The sequence below is a fragment of the Seriola aureovittata genome, chromosome 20 (assembly GCF_021018895.1).
Source record: "Seriola aureovittata isolate HTS-2021-v1 ecotype China chromosome 20, ASM2101889v1, whole genome shotgun sequence".
Classification (NCBI taxonomy): domain Eukaryota; kingdom Metazoa; phylum Chordata; class Actinopteri; order Carangiformes; family Carangidae; genus Seriola; species Seriola aureovittata.
The window spans coordinates 19,862,159-19,884,182 of NC_079383.1; the positions used below are offsets into that span (position 1 = coordinate 19,862,159).

The 22,024-nt window shown below is 42.3% G+C and overlaps 1 protein-coding gene across 4 annotated transcripts; it reads left to right on the forward strand.

Annotated features, from left to right (window-relative positions):
* The first annotated feature begins 163 nt into the window (after positions 1–163).
* Positions 164–21,790, forward strand: tnk2a (tyrosine kinase, non-receptor, 2a). 4 transcript variants are annotated; one of them, XM_056365005.1, is made up of 21 exons: positions 164–403; positions 2,370–2,467; positions 7,076–7,238; positions 7,402–7,472; positions 7,915–8,121; positions 8,243–8,392; positions 8,604–8,699; positions 9,703–9,884; positions 10,034–10,160; positions 10,295–10,441; positions 11,193–11,287; positions 11,872–12,066; positions 12,874–12,980; positions 13,133–13,177; positions 13,294–13,529; positions 14,910–15,104; positions 15,236–15,900; positions 17,551–17,692; positions 17,999–18,094; positions 19,019–19,146; positions 20,356–21,790. In XM_056365005.1, exons 3-21 carry the CDS (start codon positions 7,076–7,078, stop codon positions 20,360–20,362), a joined length of 3,054 nt encoding a protein of 1,017 aa, XP_056220980.1. In that variant the 5' UTR covers positions 164–403; positions 2,370–2,467; the 3' UTR covers positions 20,363–21,790. The 4 variants fall into 4 exon arrangements, with proteins under 4 accessions (XP_056220980.1, XP_056220979.1, XP_056220977.1 ...); XM_056365002.1 differs by lacking the exons at positions 164–403; positions 2,370–2,467 and adding an exon at positions 5,071–5,641; XM_056365003.1 differs by lacking the exons at positions 164–403; positions 2,370–2,467 and adding an exon at positions 5,072–5,641 and having other exon boundaries at positions 12,874–12,965.
* The last annotated feature ends 234 nt before the right edge of the window (positions 21,791–22,024 follow it).

A 22,024-nucleotide genomic window follows, 5' to 3' on the forward strand; every position in this document is an offset into this window, starting at 1 on the left:
AGTAGAATTTTATTTACGGGCTACTTGTTGCTAATTAGACACTGATCGCCTTGAACCTACGCTTTTATTTTGAAGCCTGATTCTGCAAAACAGGAAGCGCCTTTATTTTGGTCAGTCCGAGCCAGCGTTAACCGAAGCGCTCTCCAGTGTTTGCGTGCTGAGATTACGCACAGTGACGCTCAGAAATTCCGGCGAGCGCACTGAGGAGCGTCCCGGAATTAACGGAGCGGAGAGAGAGAGAAAGAGAGAGAGAGAGAGAGAGATAACGGATCCGGTGAATTTACGTGATTCCAGGATAAACAGCGCGACTTCCCGCCGGGGTTCAACAGCTGAGAGCGGCGTAGGGAGCGAGGACCGACCGGAGGAAGGGAGTGTTTTTCTCCCACAAAGCCCGTCTTCATAGGTCGGTAAACCGGCGTTATCTTCTCTGGAGCCTCTTTTAATGCTTCTGTTTTTAAGATTCGACACGATACACACCGAAACACAATGTTATAAATAAGTAAAGTTTAAACTCTTGTAGGGAAAACAAAGCCGAAACGTGGAGATGTTTCCTGTGACGGACAGGCAGGTGTCCACCTAACGTGACTGAGGCAGGCTAATCAGCTTTAGACTGAGTGCGTGTGTGTGTGTGTGTGTGTGTGAAGCAGCAGCCTGATCAATTAAATCTGTTCAATCGAGAAACAGCATCTCTTTACATCCACCCTCCCTCGGTCCTCTCTCCCTCTGTGTCCCTCTGGTTCCCTCTCTCCCCCCGTCTGTCCTCATTTGACAGGAACTTAGTTTATATTCATCAACATTCAACATGTTAAACATCCCTGCAGATGCGCACGTGCACTGGCCTTTATTACACTGTATTTCAGTGCACTAATGTAAATGTATATCAACTATTTTAAACAAAAATAAATCAAGTTGTTATCTGTAATTTTCATTTTACAACATTAAGGCACTTCAGATTTAATGTCAAAGCTTTCTGCACATCAGCAGAAGAGAAACTGTAGTATGGATTTACTGAAGTTCTGAAGCAAAATATAAAAAGTTGTATGCACATGAATTAAAGAAATATCTGGTGATGTGTCTTCAATAATAAGTTGTTTTTTGACTTTGGTGAAGACACAGAGAAAAGATGCACATCAGTCTGTGCTCTCTGGTCACGCCACGTCAAATCAAGTCAATTTTATTAATATGTCCAAATGTCACAAATCATACATTTGCCTCAAGGGGTTTTACAATCTGTACAACACCCTCTATCCTTAAAGATGTGATTCAGAAAAGGACGAACTGCAGGAAGAGCAACAGACGAGAGATTCGAGGCTGCGAGAAAACAAAAGAAATGATTAGAAAACATCACGTCGCTTTGATTGATTGCTACTTATAATCACAGAGGGAGAAACATGCAACAGTTTGATGCTGGTGAGTTTGTTTCTGTCGGACATGGTTAACAGCAGAGTACAGGGAACAGTTTGAATGATGCTTTTGTTCAGCAACAATAGGAGGCGGAGGGGGAGACAGACAGCGCTCTGAGCTGCTGTATGACATGGAGTCGTTGCTGGCGTCAGTTATGGATAGCGGTTACGTGTTGATCATTAAGGGCGTTGATGAGGATTTTTTTTATGAGTGTTCCTCTTTCACATTTCCCACCCAGATTGAATCCTGCCAGTCCAGGGATTGACCCGGCGACCTTTAGGCCACCGCTGCCCTCTTTAACTTGAGGCGAGGTCTAATACAAATTACACAAGACAGCAAGTTGTATATTCACATTAGGCCTCAGCATGGAGAAAACTCTGTCTCATATACAGTATATTATCTCAGCTAAGACATGATGAAAAAATATCCAAATACTGTATCACCTCCGTGGTCGTTACTCAGACTCGAACCGTCTTGAAATAACTTGACTCGCTCTCAACGACTTGAGACTTTGGCATTTGTCTTGAACATCTGACAGCAGCTCAGTCTGAGCCTCCCCGCAGTGATAATATGGACACAGCCTGTTCTCGCCGGGTTGCCAGGTCTGCCCATGTGGTGGCCTGTTTCTTTTTGGCAAAGGCCGAGTCGGCTGAGTCTGTGTTCTCTGTCGCCGACTTCTCAGTTTTTTTTTTTTTTCTTCCCAGTCAGGTCACAGCTGTGAATTATTGTGCTGCTCTCTTTATAGTAACAGATGGAAGGCAACTTTCACTTTGAGGGTTTTGTTTTGGGTTATTCACAATTTGATTGGACAAGATTAAATTTGGGTTTCTGGGCCTCCCTGTCATTTTCTCTCTCTCTCTCTCTCTCTCTCTCTCGCTCTCTCAGTTCAGTGATACATGTCTTGTGCATGTTTCTGAAATGAAATGCTGACTCTCTCTTTCTCATTTCATTATGTGCGTGTGTAGATGAGGGGTCCCTCCATCCATGGCCTTCTCCAGGTGACCTCCAGTGACCTCAGTCACTCCTGACTGCAGCTTTAACCCCTGATCCACCAGAAGACAGGGTGAGACAAACACACTGTGGCCTCCACTGTGCATCCCCACTTCTTCTGTAAATGATAACTACCATCACTCTCTCACGCTTAAAGTACAAATTCACACTTTTATGCATGTTGTCAGTCTTAGGTGTCAGTATGAATAAAATAGCAACACCCTCACTCACCCAGATAGTGTCAGTTACAGTAAAAACACACTAATCTCAAGCCTTGATATAGGAATTACAATTCTGCAACATCCATATCTCAAAATACCAATCTCTATCTGTTCTGTATTTTCATTGGTTTATTAGCAAATTTGAAATTTCAAGTACCAAAGAATCTCTCTTTTTGTGTGTTAGATTAATGATGAGAAGAAAAATGTTTTTTTTAAACATGTGCACTAACAATTTTCTCCATGTTATAATTGCACTAATTTCTTACTCATGGCCAGATTGTATTAAAAAACTCCCTTTTTTGTAAAGTATTTTTCTATTGTAGGCCAGAGGCTGAAGAGCTGCAACAATTAGTCATTGAATCAATTTGTGGATGGACAGAAAATTATTCAGACACTATTTTGACAATCGATTATTTTTTTCAAGCAATAAGAAAAACTCCAAAGTTTCTCTGGTTCCAGCTTCTGAAATGACACAGTTTCTGTTTTCCTCATGTCATATATTAAATGTAAAAATGGCATTTCTTCTATATTTTCTAACATTTGCGGGTCAGCCACTGTTGAATCTTCCCTCTCCATTTTGCTTTGGTACCAAATTACAGGAACTCTGCTCTGAAGAAGTGCTGCATGTCTGTAATTAGCCAGTGGTCAAAGCAGATGACAGTGAGCCGGAAAACACAGAATAAATCCTCATCCACATCATACAGGGAAACATGAGTGTGTCTGAGAGTCTCAGGTATTGGATGCTGAGATGAGATGAGAGGAGAGTGAGGCAGCTCTGTTCACACCACTTCACTTTTCACGCCACTGAATGGAAGCTAAATTTAGTTTCTCTATTTTTAGAGCATCGCCCTCGATACAACACGTGCACGCTGAGATGAAAGCTCTGATTTTGTGCTCATTCAGGCCACACGAGCACACAGACACACACACACACACACACATATATATATATATATATGAAATGTACAGGCGTATATTTCATACACACACTGCAGTGGCTGCTGCAGTTCGTGCACCAGTTAGCCTGTCTTTGCTGTCATGTGTATCTCTCTCTTGTCATTATTTCATTTGATCACAATCTACAATATCTGCACAATTAATGATGTAGTGTCTCTGACATCTACTACATTCAGTCAAGGCCACATCTGTACCAGCTGTTACTAACAGAGCTGTGCAGTCAGTACCCAAACATGGTCCTGATATCCAGGGCCAGACCCTTCATTTTAGAAATAATACTGAGGTCATGAGTCTAAATGTCCTCAGCTGGAGTCCTTGGTCCTAAGAAATGTTTAAGAAGCTACCGTCCAAACTGTGAAACCCTGGTAATTTTGGCTCTGTGATGGGAGCAGGAATGCCACAAATCAAAGCAACATGGATGTCTGTACAAAAATTCATGGCACTAAAATTGTCAATTTAATTGTTCTTGAGAAATTTATGTCAAAGGGTGGCGCCAGATGAAGAGTCAGTACATCACCAAAGTCAGTGCAATTCATCCTCTGGGGACCAGGAATGTGTGTGGAAAATTTCATGGCAATCCATCCAGTAGTTGTTGAGAAAACGGTGGATCAACTGAGTCTGACATTACCGTCCACTATCATGGATAAAAAAAAGGGCTTCATGTAATGACTGCTTTAATTATTGTTTCACCTCTGAATTATCGTTTTGATTAATTGATCAATGATTTAGTTCATAAAATTGAATAAAGTTGCCAGACGCAACTTCCCAGAGCCCACTGCGGCATCTTTAAATCTCTTGTTTTGTCCAATCAGCAGCTGAAAACCCGAACAACATTTAATTTACAACAGAAGGAGCGAATCCTCACATTTGAAAAGCTAAAACCAGCAGCTGTTTTACCTTTCTGCTTGATAAAGGCCATAAATGATGGATTTAGTGCTGCAACTAATGAGTATTTTCATCATACACTAATTTGTTGCAAATTTTTTCCAATTACTGGATTAATTTTTTATTCTATTAAATGTCAGAAAATATTTAAAAAATGACAATTACAAACATCCCAAAACACAAACACTATAAATTTACAATGATACAAATGAGAGAAAAGCTGAGAAGCTGGAACCAGTGGGTGTTCACACTTAATTAATAAATGACTTAAGTAATTAAACAATTAACAATCTAATCTGCTATTCTATTAATTAATGCAATCGTTTCTTTAAAGATCCTGATCCTGAAATCAGTTCAGATCAGCCATACATAGCATATCATTATCCTCCCATCCCTTCATAAATATTATGCTTTATTTGGGTTGATGTCAAGCACGACAACCATCTGCATCGTTCAAACGCATGCTGGGAACTATCTTTTTTTTTTATTATTATTATTTTGGCTTGACCATCCATCCATTTACCAATCCATCTGTCCACCTATTTGCATCTACATTTTCTCCCCTCCCTCCTCCAGCATCTCCCTCTCCCTCTCCCTCTCATCCTCTTGTTAGAGCTGCTGAATTATTTAACATTAGACCGTGTGGGCTCGGCTGCTGAGCCAGGATGGAGATGGAGAGAGAGAGCTAGAGAGGGGATGAAAAGATGGAGAGAGAGGGGGAAGTATGGAGGTGTCCGACGCTGCAGGAAGTCGTGAGTCAGCAGGGAGAGAGAGAAACCAGTGGGAGGGAAGACGGAGACGGTTTATAGATAGCTTTAGGTGATACGACTGGAGAGAGTGGCGTCAAATGCCTCCCGGTGTGTTTGTGTGTGCATGCGCGTATCGATTGAGCAGAGAAGGTCATGGAGCCGAGAGGAGATTAGCAAAACTAGACTCGGAGCCCGGGGAGCACGGCGTTCTCGCTAACACCTCCTCTGAATAGCAGCTAGACAGAGAAAGGAGAGCCAAAAAAAAAAAAGAGAGATAGAGACAGAGACAAGGCGAAGGACAAGAGGAGCTGTTACAGTATGGGGGAGAGCTATATGTACCAGCGACTCCCCTACACCAGAGGAGAGGAGGAGGGGGAGGATGAGGACGAAGAGGAGAGAGACAGGAGGATCAGGGAAAGTGTCGGGGGACAAATGGTAAAGTCTGAAGTTGTGGGTGAACACGCACTCGTTTGTTCTGTACATGTTTGTGTTTGTGTGTTGATGCCGAGTGTGTGTGTGTGTGTGTGTGTCTGCGCAGTCGGGAGTCTGGGGGTTCAGTTTTGTAGCCAGGATGGAGATTTTCTATTGGGTGTGTGTGTGTGCATTGATGCGGTTTATTGTTGGGTGGCAACTGCAGACAAAATCTGATCTGATTTCAGTTTGGATGAAGTTTTTAGTGCGGCGGTTTCCAGCCTTTTTTAATTCTTTATCTTTAAAACAAAGCGATGTCTACCTGTGATACTGTTTGTTTACCAGTTTAGACCGAGGACTGTTTATCTCCTCCAAGGTTACATAGTAGTTACATAGTTCGTCCACCAGGGAGCAATGACATGTTAATTATTTTGTGGTAAAACGTCCTGCTCACTACATACGATACCTTCGTTAGTGTTTGTTTGTGGCAGGTGTTTATGTGAGAAACGACCCTAAGGCGACAAATTAAATTTGACATTTTGGAAATGAGGTTATCTGCTTTCTTTCTGAGAGAGAGATGAGAAGGTTGATACCACTCTCATGTCTGTACGCGAAATATATAAAGCAAGAACCAGCAGCCGATTAGCTAAAATTAGCATAGCATAAAAGACTGGAAACAGGGGGGAACTGCTAGCCTGGCTCTAACCAAAGCTAACAACACCCACCTACCAGCATCTCTAAAGCTCATTAAGCAGCACGTTAAAAATTCCCGTTTGCAGCCTGTATGCTAAGCTAATTAAGCTAAGCTAACCCACTGCTAGCTGTAAAAGTGTCAGAGGCTGAACTTTCCTGTATTTAGGCAAGAAATAAAATGTAGTGTGTGTGTCCATGAACATCCCACTGAGTAACCGCACTAAACACTGATGCTTTTAATCCAACTCGTGTTCATAAATCCTCCGGCTAGAGCTGCAACGATTGGTCAGTTAATTAATTAGTCGATCGTTGCAACTATCGACTGATAATCATGAATCTTTTAAGTCGTTCTTTTAAAGATAAAAGTCCCTAAATTCTTCCAGCTTGTCAGATGTGAGCATTTGTTGTTTTTCTCAGTTTTAGATCATTATAATTTGTATATCTTTGGATATCAACAAGAGGATTAATCACTTAATCGAGAAAATGCTTGGTAGATTAATCGATAATGAAAGTAATCATTAGTTGCAGCCCTGCAGGAAATGATGCACAGCAACAAGACGCTAGCTTCTCCATTTCCCCTGCACATTACAGTGTGTCCATTAGCAGTGTCCATTAGCATCAGATGCTAAATATTTAAAACGAGGTTAGAATTGTGTCTTGTAAACAACTAAGGCTCAGGAAACAAACACTGAACGTGTCCTAACGTGCAGTAACACAGGTGAAATGTGTGTGTGTGTGTGTGTGTGTGTGTGTGTGTGCGTGCAGATGCAGAGTGAGGAGGGGACAGAGTGGCTGCTGGAGCTGCTGACAGACGTCCAGCTGCAGCAGTACTTCCTGCGGATCCGCGATGAGCTCAACGTCACGCGACTCTCCCACTTCGACTACGTCAAGAACGAAGACCTGGAGAAGATCGGCATGGGGCGCCCGGGTAGGTCATGTTACCTTACACCTGGCACGAAGCCCAGTGTTGGGGGAAAATATATAAATATACACAGAGAAGTTCAAGTTTATTTGAGCCTTTTGTAAATCCCCAGCATGAATCCACTAGAATATATAAGGTGTTTTCAACGTTTGTGCTTGTGATTGTTCAGGTCAACGGAGGCTGTGGGAGGCGGTCAAGAGGAGAAGAGCCCTTTATAAACGCAAGTCCTGGATGAGCAAGGTGCAAACACACACTCACACGTCACAAATATTTCGCATTGCACAGGCAGCGTTACAACCAGTGCTGATCCTGCGTTCTGAGAGGGAAAATTTCCTCACATGGATCCAAAAAATATCAAATTGTTTTCTTTTTTTCACACACACACACATCTGTTCTCTGACTCCCTAACCTCAATATCTCACCACCAGCTGAGCTAATTCTCTAGATATTTCAAGGCTGACAATGTGTCGCTCACACGGTTACAGGGTGTGGATAGAAGAGAGATGTGGAAGAATTACAGCCATATACAGCCTTTATTTCTTTCAAAAACTATCTTTTAAAATCAGAATATTTACTCACACACGGATGCTTTTGTCAGTCGCAAACCTAAACCGTAAATTTGACAGTCAGAGTAAGGTGGCGTGGTATTAATGAAAACCTGTAACCTGTATTTCCCTGGCAGGTGTTCCCGGTGAAACGATCCGACGCCGACCCCCAGCAGCCCCTCCCCCAGGCGGCGTCATCCACCCAGGCCCCGGCCACTAGCGAGCCGGGAGCCTCCCTCACCTGCCTGATCAGAGAGTCGGAGCTGCAGCTGTTCGAGCGCCTGGGGGACGGCACGTTCGGAGTGGTGCGCAGAGGAGAGTGGACCGGTCCCAACGGCATAGTGGTGAGATGCAGAGACACGGCAGAGAGGATTATGGGAAGAAGAATAAAAAGAAAACCCCACTGGTTCTGTGTTTTCAGCTTTGTGTTGAGCTGATGTGACCTCTCCCTCTGCGTCCCTCCAGCTGTCCGTGGCAGTGAAGTGTCTGAAGGCAGGCGTGTTAGACTCAGACGGTCTGGATGATTTCATCAGAGAGGTGAACGCCATGCATTCACTGAGCCACCAGAACCTGATCCGGCTGTACGGCGTCGTCCTCACACAGCCCATGAAGATGGTGAAACACACACACACTAATTCTCAAACATGTACATGTATAAACACACACAGAATGACTTTCTTACATATTTCAACTTCCTGTATTTAGTGTCCTCCTCATTAAGGACACACAAACCCGTACAGCGTTTAGATTAGTTCTGTATGGGTTAGTCTCACTTTATATGAATATACTGAGCTCTGTGCATGTGTTGGTGTGTGTTTGTGTGTAGTTGACGGAGCTGGCCCCTCTGGGCTCCCTGTTGGATCGTCTCAGGAAGCGTCAGGGTCACATCCTCATCTCCTCCCTCTGTAACTACGCCGTGCAGGTCCGTTCACACTCACAAAGGAAAAGAGAAAAACAAAGACGGGAGAAAGTTGAAGTGAAAACCCACAAGTTCCTCTTTTTCTTTAATTTCATCACATCTTTGGTTCAGTGCCCAGATGTTTGTGAAACAGTTTGGACCAGAGCCCTGATGTTTTCATCCTCAGATTTTCGGTTGAAGTTTGAGTTTCTTTTAATTTTCTGCTCATGACAAAAAACACAATTCCAAAGTAAAGAAACAAACAGAAATAGAGCTGCAGTGATGGTTTGATTAATCGATTAGTTGATTGAATTTAAAAGTAATTGGCAACTATTTTGATAATCACATTTTTGATGGAAGAATGACCAAACGATGTTGTTTTCAGTCTTTCGAATATATATATATATATTTTCCTTTTTTATATCACGTTAAACTAAATATTTTTGGGTTTTATTCTGTTGGTCGGACAAAACAAAACATTTCAAGACGTCATCTTGGACTTTAATGGATATTCTTCAGTATTTACTGATATTTTACAAACTAAAGATCGATAATGAAAATAATTTAGTTGCAGTCCTATACTGTACATAATCAAGACAAAGTTAATATATAATGTATGAAAATGTCTGACATTATTATTTTGACCCATTTTCTTTAGAACAATATCACTTCAGATATGTATTTGTTCTTTAAATTTATAACATCAACCCGCCTGACACATTTACATCTTACTGATGTTAATAAATTCATGTTGTCCCTGATCAAATTAAGTAAAGAAAGTAAAGAAAGTAAAGAATATTGTCGAAGACTGAAAACAAACGTAAGAAATCTATTTCTATCTTTCTATCTACTTTATTTTTAGCTGATTTCATATTGGAAATTTTCTTCACTGTCACATAATCTGTCACCATCTGACACAAGTCACATGAACTAGTAATGAACCGTCTGTATCATTAGCGTGTTGTGTGTGCGTATATGTACGTGTGTTTGGTTAACTTCCTGTCTGTGTGTGTATACGCATGTGTAGGTGGCCTGTGGCATGGCCTACCTGGAGCAGAAGCGTTTCCTCCACAGAGACCTGGCTGCCCGCAACGTGCTGCTCTCCACCAATGAGACGGTGAAGATCGGAGACTTCGGCCTGATGAGGGCGCTGCCAACACACACCGACCAATACATCATGGAGGAGGGCCACAAAATCCCCTTCCCATGGTGAGGAGATGCGTCTGCTCCCACAGAATAATTTGTAGTTTTTAAGCTGTAATTTGCTCACCTGGTTCTGTGACTCATTCCGAAATCTCGCCGCAGCTTTAAAAGCTTTGACATTCACATCGTCTCTCTTCGTCCTTGTTTCCCTGCAGGTGTGCTCCAGAGTCTCTCAAGTCTCGTACTTTCTCTCACGCGTCTGATACCTGGATGTTCGGGGTCACTCTGTGGGAGATGTTCACCCACGGACAGGAGCCGTGGCTGGGCCTTAATGGGAGCCAGGTACATGCATTTGCACACAAAATCATTAAAACTTACATAGTAAAAGCTTTAATCCATTTTTCAGCATGTTATTATTTTTTATGCATGTGTGTGTGTGTGTGTGTGTGTGTGTGTGTATGTGTGTGTGTTTGCAGATCCTCCACAAGGTGGACGTGGAGGCCGAGAGGCTGTGCAAACCAGACGACTGTCCTCAGGACGTCTACAACGTCATGCTGCAGTGCTGGAGCCCCAAACCCGAGGACAGACCGACCTTCATCGCCCTCAGAGACTTCCTGCTGGAGGTGGCACGCAAGCTTCACTCAAAACTAAACCTGATAAAAGCTTTTGCATCTTAAATCTTAAAAGTTTTTTTGGGTTGTTACATAAGAAGCATCAGCAAGCTCACTGTACCAGCTCAAACTGTAGGTTTTGAAATTTTGTTAGTTTGCAATTTATCATGTATTCGTGCAGTTTAGCATGTATTTAAATGAGTCTGAGTGTAACAGGAGGGTAAGGGTCAGTGAATGAGGCCGTGCAAGTCAAATATAAGTAATAATGAGTTTTGAGACCTAAAAAGCAAAGAATTTAATCACATCTGCTAAATTTTATTGATATTCTGAACAAGGCAACCAGTTCATCATTTTCACCAAACAGAACAAATCAGCAGTTTGTAAGAAAGATTTTTTTTTTTTTGCCATTATCAGAGACGTGACACTAGAGAAATGTCAGGAAGCGAGTCCCCGACCCGGACTCCAAACAGGACCGGTTCCAGGTCCAGGACTTAATCCTCCAGACTCCCAAATTTGGACACAATTTAATTTTAATTAAATCGACCACTCCAAATAATTGTGTTTTAGCAGCTCAGAAAGAAAACAAAGTCACGCCCTGGACGAATAAAGGACAATAAAGTGGAAACGGATAAATCACCATTATACAAAATGACATGAAGGGTTTTTAGTTTTTTTCTTTCTCTTTGTCTCTGTGATGCCGCTGGTGATCAGTCATTATTCATGTGTGTGTGTGTGTGTGTGTGTGTGTCCCTGTGCTCTGCAGACGATGCCCACGGACATGAGGGCCCTGCAGGACTTTGAGGAGGAAGACAAGCTGGAGATTAAAATGAACGACGTCATCACCATCATAGAGGGGAGGTCAGTGTGTGTGTGACGGGTTTGCGAGCGAACGCATGCAGCTTCCCTGGAGGAATGTCACGGCGTCGCTTCAGCCTCATTCTTGTACATTTATACAGAACAACTGGGTTTGTAAGGCAGTGTGTGTGTGTGTGTGTGTGCGTGTGTGTGTGTGTTTGTCAGTGCAAAGCGAAGGTCATTCCTGCAGCACAACAAATGCATCAGTTGTTGACACTGGATTCTTTGCATTGTGGAGAATTACTGTAATTACTGTCTCGTTACTGCTCATTATAAAAATATTGTGGCTCCTGCTGATGGAACAGACACACATCTGTTTAGCCTGAATTAAAGCGCACAACTTAACAAGATGTTATCAGATTTCCACTGTCATTTATATAAGTGTATTCATGTGACAGTTTGTTATAGTCAGGAAAATCCTATTATCGTTGAATTTAATCTGCACTAGTAGAATATGATGATACATATTATAGGAATTACTGCAGCAGTCTGAGATGTTAGGTGGTAAACAAAGAAGTGTCCTCACTGTTGTGTTGTTTTTATGTCTATGTATCTGTGTGTGTGTGTGTGTGTGTGTGTGTGTTCAGGGCAGAGCATTACTGGTGGCGAGGTCAGAGCAGGCGGACGCTGCGTGTCGGTCAGTTTCCCCGTCACGTGGTGACGTCGGTCGCCGGGTTGTCCGCCCACGACATCAGCCGACCGCTCAAACACTCGTTCATCCACACGGGACACGGAGACACGGACCCTCACAGGAGCTGGGGACACGCAGACCGCATAGACAGGTTGATACTACGCAGTCATCAACATCGCCACCGCGGCTTCATCCCTGTAGCTTCAATTAAAACGGCTGATCGAAGTTTTTATTCTCGGGTTCAATTTAAGCTGCTTGTTATATTCCACTACAACACTGTGTTAACTCTGCAAGTCTGACTGTTTTCCTCCATGAGGTACGATCCCTTTAACTAAAGCGATGTCTGCTTGACTTTAAGAGGAGCAAGTAAATCCAGTGTTTCAGGAAGAATAAGGCAAAAACAATCAGAATACATGAAGACATTATTCTGTAGAAATAGCAGATGATTCCTTTAATCATCTTGTGACCCTCTCAGATATATCTTAAACAACTGATCTACATTATCTAAATCTAGTTTTCCCTTTAATAAAGTGGCGACTAACAATATAAAAACAGTTCATTATAAGCAACAAACTCGATTATACCACTAAATGCTGTGTAATTAAGCTTGAACCATGTGTGTGTGCTTTTGTAACATTTCCTGTGCTATAACTCCCCACTGGAGCGCAGCAGAGCACCACCTGTTGTTCTTAAGCATACGTATATATTTTATTTATTTTTTAATTTTTAATTTTTTTAAATAAACTCACATCCAGAGCTTCCTGTGACGTCTGCAAGCCCAGAAAAAAAGCCTGAAATGACATTAGCAAGAGTATATTTATAGGTCAGTAACAAACAGTATTTATTGGCTGCAGTCATCTGGTCTATGGCTTGGCCCGCTTTGTAGCCTTCATGGAAGTGAGTGTGTTGAATGAATTTACTGCCACATTAATCCATTAAATCTGCTTTTATTTTCCAGTCTGTATTTGGGGAACCCCATGGACCCCCCGGATGTGCTTGGAATGGACTCGGGTATTGCGAGACCGACCAAACTTCCCAACCGTGCCAAGAGTAAATATATCCGAGGTTTTTTTTTTTTCTTCTTAAAGTTTTTGTAAATTTGCTTTTTTTTTTTGTTTGTTTTTGTTTAAAATGTTGATGAAATAGAAAACTGTGCTCACTTTCCTGTTGGACTCATTCGTTAAATCGGAGTGTAACATCATATTTCTGTCTATCAGAGCAACCTCCCCCTCGTCCACCTCAGCCTGCTGTTCTGCTGAAGAGTAAGTTTTTCACACCAGGTGTTTTCCTGACCTCTAAATACATGCTGCTGTTATTTTCTGACTCTGGTGTGTGTGTGTGTGTGTGTGTGTGTGTGTGTGTGTGTGTGTGCGTGTAGAGCCATTCTACGACTCGGTGATGGACGATTACGACGACGATGACGACACCGGCGCGTCGTCGGGGCTGAAGAGGCTGGGAGTGTCCCTGGGTCTGAAGCTCCGGCCCTGGGAGGCGTCCGGTGTGCGCTCGGCCAAAAGCGAGGTGTCGCTCATCGACTTCACCGACGACAGCTTCAGCTCCACCACGCCCTCGCCGCTCACTGAGACGCAGCAGCCGGATGAGGACACACTGAAGGTATAATTAGACATTTACTCAGCTACAAACAGTGTCAAGGCTGCACTGTTGTCTCTCAGCAGTTGTGATATCACTATTTTCTGAATTTTTACAAACCGAAATCATTTAATTGAGAGAATAGTCAGGAGATTAATATTAATTGATAGTGAAAATAATCATTACTTGCAGGTTTATACAACATACTTAAAAATTAGCTTCTCCTCAAGCAGCTACAGCAGTAAAATGCTGCTTACAGACTAAAACATGAGTACTAATAATTTACTGATACAGCATATAGAAGTACTCACCAACAGCTGTCTCCAGCTGTGGAAAGCCAACACCAGTCTTGTCTCGATCACTTCTTTCCTTAAACTGAAGTTAGCACGCTAGCCAGCTAGCCACGGCCCGTCTCGTCACTTTCCGATAGCGACTCACTGTAGCCTCCAATCTGCCCTGAAGACGTAGCGCTGCGAGGGGCATATTGCTCATCATTTTGTGAACGCGACGGCCGAAGCTCTTTTCAAGGGACAATCGCCACCACCTGCTCCCAGCAAGAAACCACGACCAGCAGCAGAGGAAACGTACATGTTGCCCCATTAAGCACATCTTCCTTATTATACTTATATATGTTTACTCAAATGAGATTTTCAGTGCAGAACTTCTTCTTGTAATGGAGTGTGGTATTACTTGAGTACTGTTACTCACATTAAGTATCTGCGTGCTTCCTCCTCCAGTTAAAAATAAATACACTTTCAATTGCCAGGGGTGACTTGATTAACAATCACACCAGGCGTCTGACTTTGACGACAGGCTGATAGGAGGGATGATTTTTTTCCTATTCAATGTGGCTGTGCAGCAACTGCAAGGGGGGGGGGCTTTTATATTCACTTTTTCAAACTTGATTTTTCCAGATGTTGACCACAGCCGACTCCCGCACGAAGCAATCGTGCAGCATTTCAAAGGTCTTTAAGACCTCTCACACTATCCGATCAAACATCTTTCTCAATCACATTAACTCAAGAAGGCGTGAAAAGAGCGTGAAAAGAGCATGAAATGCGCGACACCAGTCAACAACAATGGATTCACGCGTTCTGTGAAGGCGGTGGTCGAGCCTTTGGCCTAGAAATGTCATAAATAACCTCTTTCTCCTTGGATGCACACAAGACCCGTGCAGCGTGATGGATTGGCGCATCACTGATTGATCATGTGCACGCTCCTGCTTTAGTGGTTTACTTTGTGGTTTCACATTAATTCCACCACAGAGCCTCAGTCTCCCTTCGATCTTCTCTGCCGAGCTGTGGCTGAATGATTTAGTGTTTTGGTGGAGTTTGACCAAACTGTCGAAACATCACCATTCGTTCCAATATGTCCCGTATCGTCTTTGTAACTTCTCCTCCTCAGGACACTCCCTCCATCCTGGACTGGCCTCTGCCTCAGCCGGCGTACGACGAGGTCGCTGCAGAGCTCGAGGAGGACCAGGAGGTGCGATCTATCAACAGGGGACTGACAGAGGAAACCGCGGTCACGCCCGGTGGTGGTATTGCGGGCAGGAGCGAGTCGCAATCAGCTGACCTCTTTCAAGAACTGCAGAGAGAGGTAGAGGAAGTCGTGCACTCAATCACAGTGATCATAAAGTAAATGTCGCTCCAGACTGATTTTGTCTTTTAGCGCAGACAGACACGTTTTTCATTCTGAGCTAATATTTCTGTCTGTCTCTGTTGATGTAGGTGATGGTGAAGCTGCAGGTTCCCATGGCAACCGGTCGCTCCCTCCCTTCTTCCCCCCTCCCGATGCCTCTGGCTCCCTTGGCCCCACACCGACAGATCTGCCTGCCTCCTCCCTCCCCCTCCTCCACCTACTCCTCCTCCTTCACCTCCTGCTTCGAGGACCGCCCTGTGCTGCCTCCCCGCAGCCCCGTCCCCCCGCTGCGTCCCTCCAAACACGGCGTCTCCAGCCGCAACCCCCACCCGCAGGCGCGCTCCAGCTCCATATCTCTGGGGGACGAGGAGGACACGCCCCCCCAGATCCCACCCAGAGACCACGCCTTCTCTCAGCCAGGCTCCCGCTCCTCCTCTCCCCTCCCGCTGGTGCCGCCGCTCTCCTCCTCGCCCGTGGTGCTGCCTCCTCCTCCCCTCTCCGTCTCCCCTCGCCGGGCGTCTGGGCTCCTGGGTCCCCTCCTGTCCTCCAGTTCCCCTTCCTCCTCCTCTTCCCTGCCTCAAGCCACATCCCATCCTTCACGCCTCGCAGCTCCCAGGTCCTCCTCCTCCTACTCCTCCGGCTCTTTACTGGAACCTCTCGCCTTTCGTGAGGGACGTGGCCTGTCCTCGTTGATTGACAGCCCCCAGAGCTCTGCTCCCGCCCCGCTGCCCGAGAGACCAGCTTTTCTGGAAAGGTTTGTTTTATATTCGTTTAGAATTACAGACAAGCTTTTCAAATGGTCGATGTAAAATTTGTATTTATTTGGACAACAACATAGGCAGCAATAATTCAGAATTAGCATTGTGCATTAGCGAGAATGGCTACAATACTGAGAGTAAAAACATTTCAATTAAAGTTGTCCTTTAGCTTCTCTTGTTTTAAAAACTTGAGCCAAAGTGAGTCTTGAAGTATTTGCCACAATAAAGGAGCTATTTGTAAGTTTAGCTATTGCTACATAGCTAACATTAGCATTAACAGCTGGTTACTCATCAGTCTAGAAGAAATGTTCAGCATCAAACTTCAATCCTTTACTCACCAACAGCTGTCTCCAGCTGTGGAAAGCAATGGCAACTTTTCTTCTTCTTCTGAAGTTAGCATGCTAACCAGCTAGCCCCAGCCGTCTCCTCACTTTCCGAAAGCGACTCACTGTCGCCTCCAATACGCCCTGAAGAAGTAGCACTCCTCAGGAGGCGTTTTATAACCTCTTGTATTATAAAGACAACAGTGGCTGAAGCTCTTCAATTTAGAAATTCCACCCACATCCGGCAAGACACGACGTGCAGCAGCACAGAAAACTTAGAAATAGCCCCTTTTAAAAACTTCCACTAACGTCACTCAGTTCAAGCAAGGTGAGACGGCATCGTTTCGTTGGCAATGGGAAATCTTCATATTCAACTCCTGCATGTTATATAATGAAACACCTTCGCCAGCTCACTCTAATTGGTCCGAAAATACGAGAAACACCAGACAAACGCTCACGTAACACCTGGAGAACAAGCATCACTCAATAAAAAGACTGACTGAGCTGGATTCCTCTCCTTGTGAAGTGTTGTTCACTCAGGCAATAAGAACACCTTTTATTCTTTACAAAGGTTTAATCCACCTCCGTTACTGAGTTGGTTTCATGACAATGTGACTGTGACGTCACCTCGTGGAGATATTTTCAGCGCATTGTCTTCGCTGCTCAGTCTGCAGGGCACAATAAGCAGCACGGTTTGTTTACTTGGACTCCAGCTCAACACAGTGAATAATTAAATTCTTCAATCTTATTAGACAATTATAAAACACACAATAATAAATAAATTATAAGTAACTGGGAACAACATGAAAACGATAACATAAAAATATTATAATTAGAGAAAAACAAACTACAATGTATAATCAAGTTTGTTTTTGTAACCACAGTATAAAACACCGGACTCAAACTGTGACCAATTACATATATCTGAGTCTAATCAGTTATAAATCATTAAATGTCATTAACACTTGTTTTAAAACCTTTTTGATTTTTCACCAAGATAACAAACTTTTAAACTGAGTTTCAATCTTGAAAATCTCTTCTTAAGGACCATTTACTAGCTATTTCCTTCATATCATCAATCTTCATTAGCTAATTGACCTTGACAGTCAATAAATATAAATAAAAAATACACGTATACATAATTAATGTGTTTATAAAACGTGAAATATTTATTATTATCATGTTGTACGGACTTTACAAAACACAAATGAAAGAGCAGTTTTATTCCCAGAATAACACTGTTATCTATTTAAATATTTATTCACGCTTGAGTATAAAAACCACATCACTATATTTTGTATCTGTGGTTTTTATGCTAATCAGATACGGAGCAGCCAACATGGCGGCTGTCAAACCGATGGTGCACCAGCAGCAGCCCGGCGGGGCCAAGCCAAATTCCTCCTACAACAACAACAACGGGCGAACTGCGGCTCCCAGCATGCAACAGGATCAAAGCATCACACAGGTAAGGGAGAGTGAGAGGAAATGCACAGCGTGTTGCATATTTCTCCTTTTTGCTCCTTATTTGAATAACATCACGTTACAAAAGATTACAATTACAACAATAATTTTACATTTGATTCATCTTCAATCATGATTCCTGCCGTCATCGCCAGCCAGGAAGATATTTTTATGAATGCTGAGCACATAGCATTCTAATACTTTTATTTTTTTTCCTCATATGAGCAGTTATATTTGTTTAAATGAAAATACAAGAAATCCAGTGGTCATAGTCATGTTTCTTTAAACTTTAATATGGTATGATTGGCAGGTGCAAGGAGCAGTACATGGTGTCACACTGGAAGAGGGTCAGGCCGCTCTGCAGACTCACAACTGGAGCATCCCTCAGGCCATAAACCATTTGAAGGTACACATATATGTCAGTCTGGCTGCGTACTTTTTCATTTTTGGATTAGGTAATATAATCCATCTGTTGTGTCCTTGAGTAGATGTTGTCAACAGGTGGAAAAATAAAACAAAAAGTGAAGAAAAAAACAAAAACATTTGCTACAAAGTAAACACATGAAATGGAGAAGACGTTTCTTCTGTGATTTTTCTGGAAATAAGGAACTATTTTACAAGAAAAAAATAATTTCCCACCACAAGTTTAATTTTACTAAAGACTGTAATGAATGAATTATTTACATGTTGATCATTATAATTTTTGGTTTTATGCAAACTCTCAGACACACAAGCACACAAATTTGTGTGTGCCCCAGAAAAGAGAGTTGAATTCTCCAGAAATACCACAGTCTTGTTTTACATAATCACAGAAGCACAGAAATGGGAAATACCACGGCGCCTTTCTCTATTTTCCCTCCGGGTAAAACGAGTCTTCGGTAAGAATTCCCAGGAAAGAGAGTTCACACATACAAACTCTTTACAGTACACACGTTACAAAAACAGATGATACTGCAGATGATACTATAATTCATGTGCAGTAAAAAAGTAAAGGGTCCAGAGCAGGGGTGACAACATCTGGTCTGCTGTCACTGTCCAGATGTTTTGCCCAGTGAAACCTAACAAAATCCATCCATCCTGCTCCTACGCACCTGCCTCACTAAATAGATGAGCAAAGTGTTCTTCTTTTCTTTCCTTTTCTGGCCAGATGTTCACAACATACGTTGAAGTAAAATAATATCAGTTACAACATGGACAGGACAATTAAAAATACATATAAACACAGTGCAAATGAGCAAGATCATACAACAGTAAAATACACAGCAGCCCACAATCAACAACTTGCCTTCCTCCCTGATAAAAAATACTCTCCTCGCTGTCTGTATTGTAGGTGGAGCAGCTGTTTCGGCTGGGACTGCGGTCCAGAGCCGAGTGTGAGGAGCTTCTGAAGCGCTGCCAGTGGAACCTGGAACAGGCCAGCACAGTCATGCTGGACACATACGGACCACATCAAAACAGGTAAGTAAAACTACACGAGTAAAACTTTATAATACACTTTTTAAAGCCTTGGTTATTATGTGCTTCAGTTAGGAATCAAATAATAAAAGAACATACCAGAAAAGAAAAGAAAACATCCAGGTTTTGTCCATTTTTTTTTTTTTTTGGGTTCGTATGTAAGTCTTCTGAACTGTAGGTGTGGACAATTACCAGTATGGCAGTCAGCACTGTACAGTTTATCACAGCTGTTTTCTCTCCCATGTGTATGTGTTGCTGAGTTTCAAAACATAATGATGCAGCAATAGTTCTCTCCCGAGTTCCTCTAACAACGCAGCCACATATGGGATGATGATGTCACTCCATCTGCTCTTCTTCCTCCACCTGCCTGTCGTTCTGTTGCTCCTGTCACTGCGAACACACTCATTTTGAGTGCCGACATGCCGCCTGAGCTTCTCTCACACATTAAATTTCCTTGAACTCAGTACTAATTGTCACATTTTGTTTTACTTTGAAACTTAATTTCACGAGTAAGTTACAAATTTTTCATTTTCAGTTTGCGAAGTCTGATACGGTGTCCCTCAGGGGTCAATTTCAGGACCACTTATTTAACTTTTGTTCCTTGTATTTAAAATTATCTTAATTTTACATATTTATTTGCTTTCTAACTGAGAAGTACATGAGAAGAACCATGCCACTCTCCTTTGTAGCTTTGTCTGCTGTTTGTTTGTTTTTTATGCATCTGCGACGGCGACAGTCAGAGACGGAGGCATAATGTTTTCAGGTTGACCGTCTGTCCGTCCCATTCTAGTGGACACGATATCTCAGTAACGCCTTGAGGTAACTTCCTCAAATTTGGCACAAACGTCCACTTGGACTCAAGGATGCACTGACTAGATTTTGGTGGCTAAAAGTCAAAGGTCAAGATCACGGTGACCTCACAAAACACTTTTTTGCCATAACCCAAGACTTTACACAGCAATTATGACAAAATCTCAAACATATGGTTCATATTTTACATGATCCTGTATAAACAGGGATGTAATCTGAAACTAATCTGAGTGGCAGAGGCAGACAACATCCAATGTGAGGCGGTAATTCTAGTTTTTATTAGTGCAGCTTTAAAAGTTCTCTCTTTTTTACACTTTTCAGTAGAGAATTTGCAGTTACATCGTAGCTGTTGCTAATAACCACGTACCTGATACCGTCTCACTCTCTCTGTCTGTCTCTCAGGAAGTGACAGCAGGATGACACACTGAGCAACAATCAACAACTGAACCTGATGCCACTTGGATTGAAACTGAAATGTTCGGATGACTCATCGACGCAAGGATTCAAGACGCAGTCGTGCTTTTTAATGAATGAAGGAAAAATAAGGCAGTATATGTGCCTCACTTAATGTACTGTGAATACCCGCTACTACCTGTGTCATACAGACGCATGCTCATCGTTAGCTAACAGAGCAGCTTGTTGAATGAGTCACACTATTTACTTGAACTGTTGCTATTTATGTCTTTTTTTTTTTATTTTTTTTTTTATTACACGATTAATGAGAATTTATGTTTCCGCCGATCGCTACCGCAAACTTTAAGTGGGTGTGAGTATTGCATCCGCTCTGAATGCATGCGTGTTCAGGTGTGTGTATGTGTATGTGCAGGCTGTAGATGCCCATGCCATTTTGCTGTTAACAAAACAATATAAAATCAGGGAAATGTCAGATAACGATATAGTTGTACTCGTTTGTTTTATGTATGCTGTATTGTATATCGCACTTTACTGAGTGTGTCGACACACAAGTGGATATTTTTGTTAACTGCTGGTCAGAAGATGATGAGCAGTTTATCTAATTAGTGCAATTGATAAGAATACTGATATTAACTGATAGCATAACTGCATCATTTGTGTCTTAAAGCTCTCTAGGCTTTAAATAGACGTGAATTGCGAGAGGACTCGTGGGTATCCTTGTCAAATGAAAGATCTTATTGCAAGCAATAAGATGCCAAATGGCAATGTGCCAATGTCTACCATCTCCTCGTGAATACAGGGTATTGAGCACTTAGTTAAACCTCTATAAATTAGATATGTAACGCAACTTAAAGATGATGTTTAGTAGAAAATGATTGCTGTATGATAATCATAAACACATGCTGAAGAGCTTGATTGCCATCCATCTGAATAAGTAGGCAACTGCTGCGTATGAGTGTGTGCATGTGTGCTTAGCGCTGGTCTGGAGGCTAGTAGCCAGCGATGACCAGACATTGATGTTAAGTGTGATCATTCATGGAGATTTTATCAGCAGCTAAACAAAAATAATGAATAAGAAATCGTTCATTCTTGCAGCTATCGTGGCTTTAAACAGGCCGTCAGTCACATTATTATTATCCTCTTTTCCAAAATGCAGTGTAGGGAGTGAAAATTAGAAAAGTAAGTGAATTTCAGAACACCCACTCAAGTGTGGCAAATCTAATTCTTACTCATGTTTTCTGTGTGTTTGTGTGTGTGTGTGTGTGTGTGTGTGTGTGTGTGTGTAAGCTGTAAGCTCTTTCAGTCACAATGTTTTATGTGACTCCGACTGCATTATACTGTATAATCAGAGCAGCTTATAAATGCAAATATGGCCTCCACTGTTTTATAATAAATTGAAATTTGAGTCATTTTCTTTTCAGAACTCCATGTCTCTTTGTTTATTTCATCAATGTCTTGAGCAAACAGCTGATATTAAAGAAACAGAGCTGGACAGGTAGGAGATAAAGTAAAAAGAAAAATCAATACACCTGTGGCAAGTCTTGCCACAAGTGTATGGAAGATCCTATAATGGAGTTTTGCTTTTTTTTGCTTTTTTTCAACATTTTAATTTACATCAGGCGATATGTAATTTATGTTTTTATTTCAGTAAGTAAGT

What these genes read in the sequence shown, in the direction of transcription:
- tnk2a (XM_056365002.1), top strand. Translation starts at nt 5,525, where the DNA reads ATGGGGGAGAGCTATATGTACCAGCGACTCCCCTACACCAGAGGAGAG. An exon ending in TCACACAGCCCATGAAGATG is followed by an intron (nt 8,393 to 8,603) that starts GTGAAACACACA and finishes GTTTGTGTGTAG; the next exon opens with TTGACGGAGCTGGCCCCTCT. An exon ending in AGGCCATAAACCATTTGAAG is followed by an intron (nt 18,095 to 19,018) that starts GTACACATATAT and finishes TCTGTATTGTAG; the next exon opens with GTGGAGCAGCTGTTTCGGCT.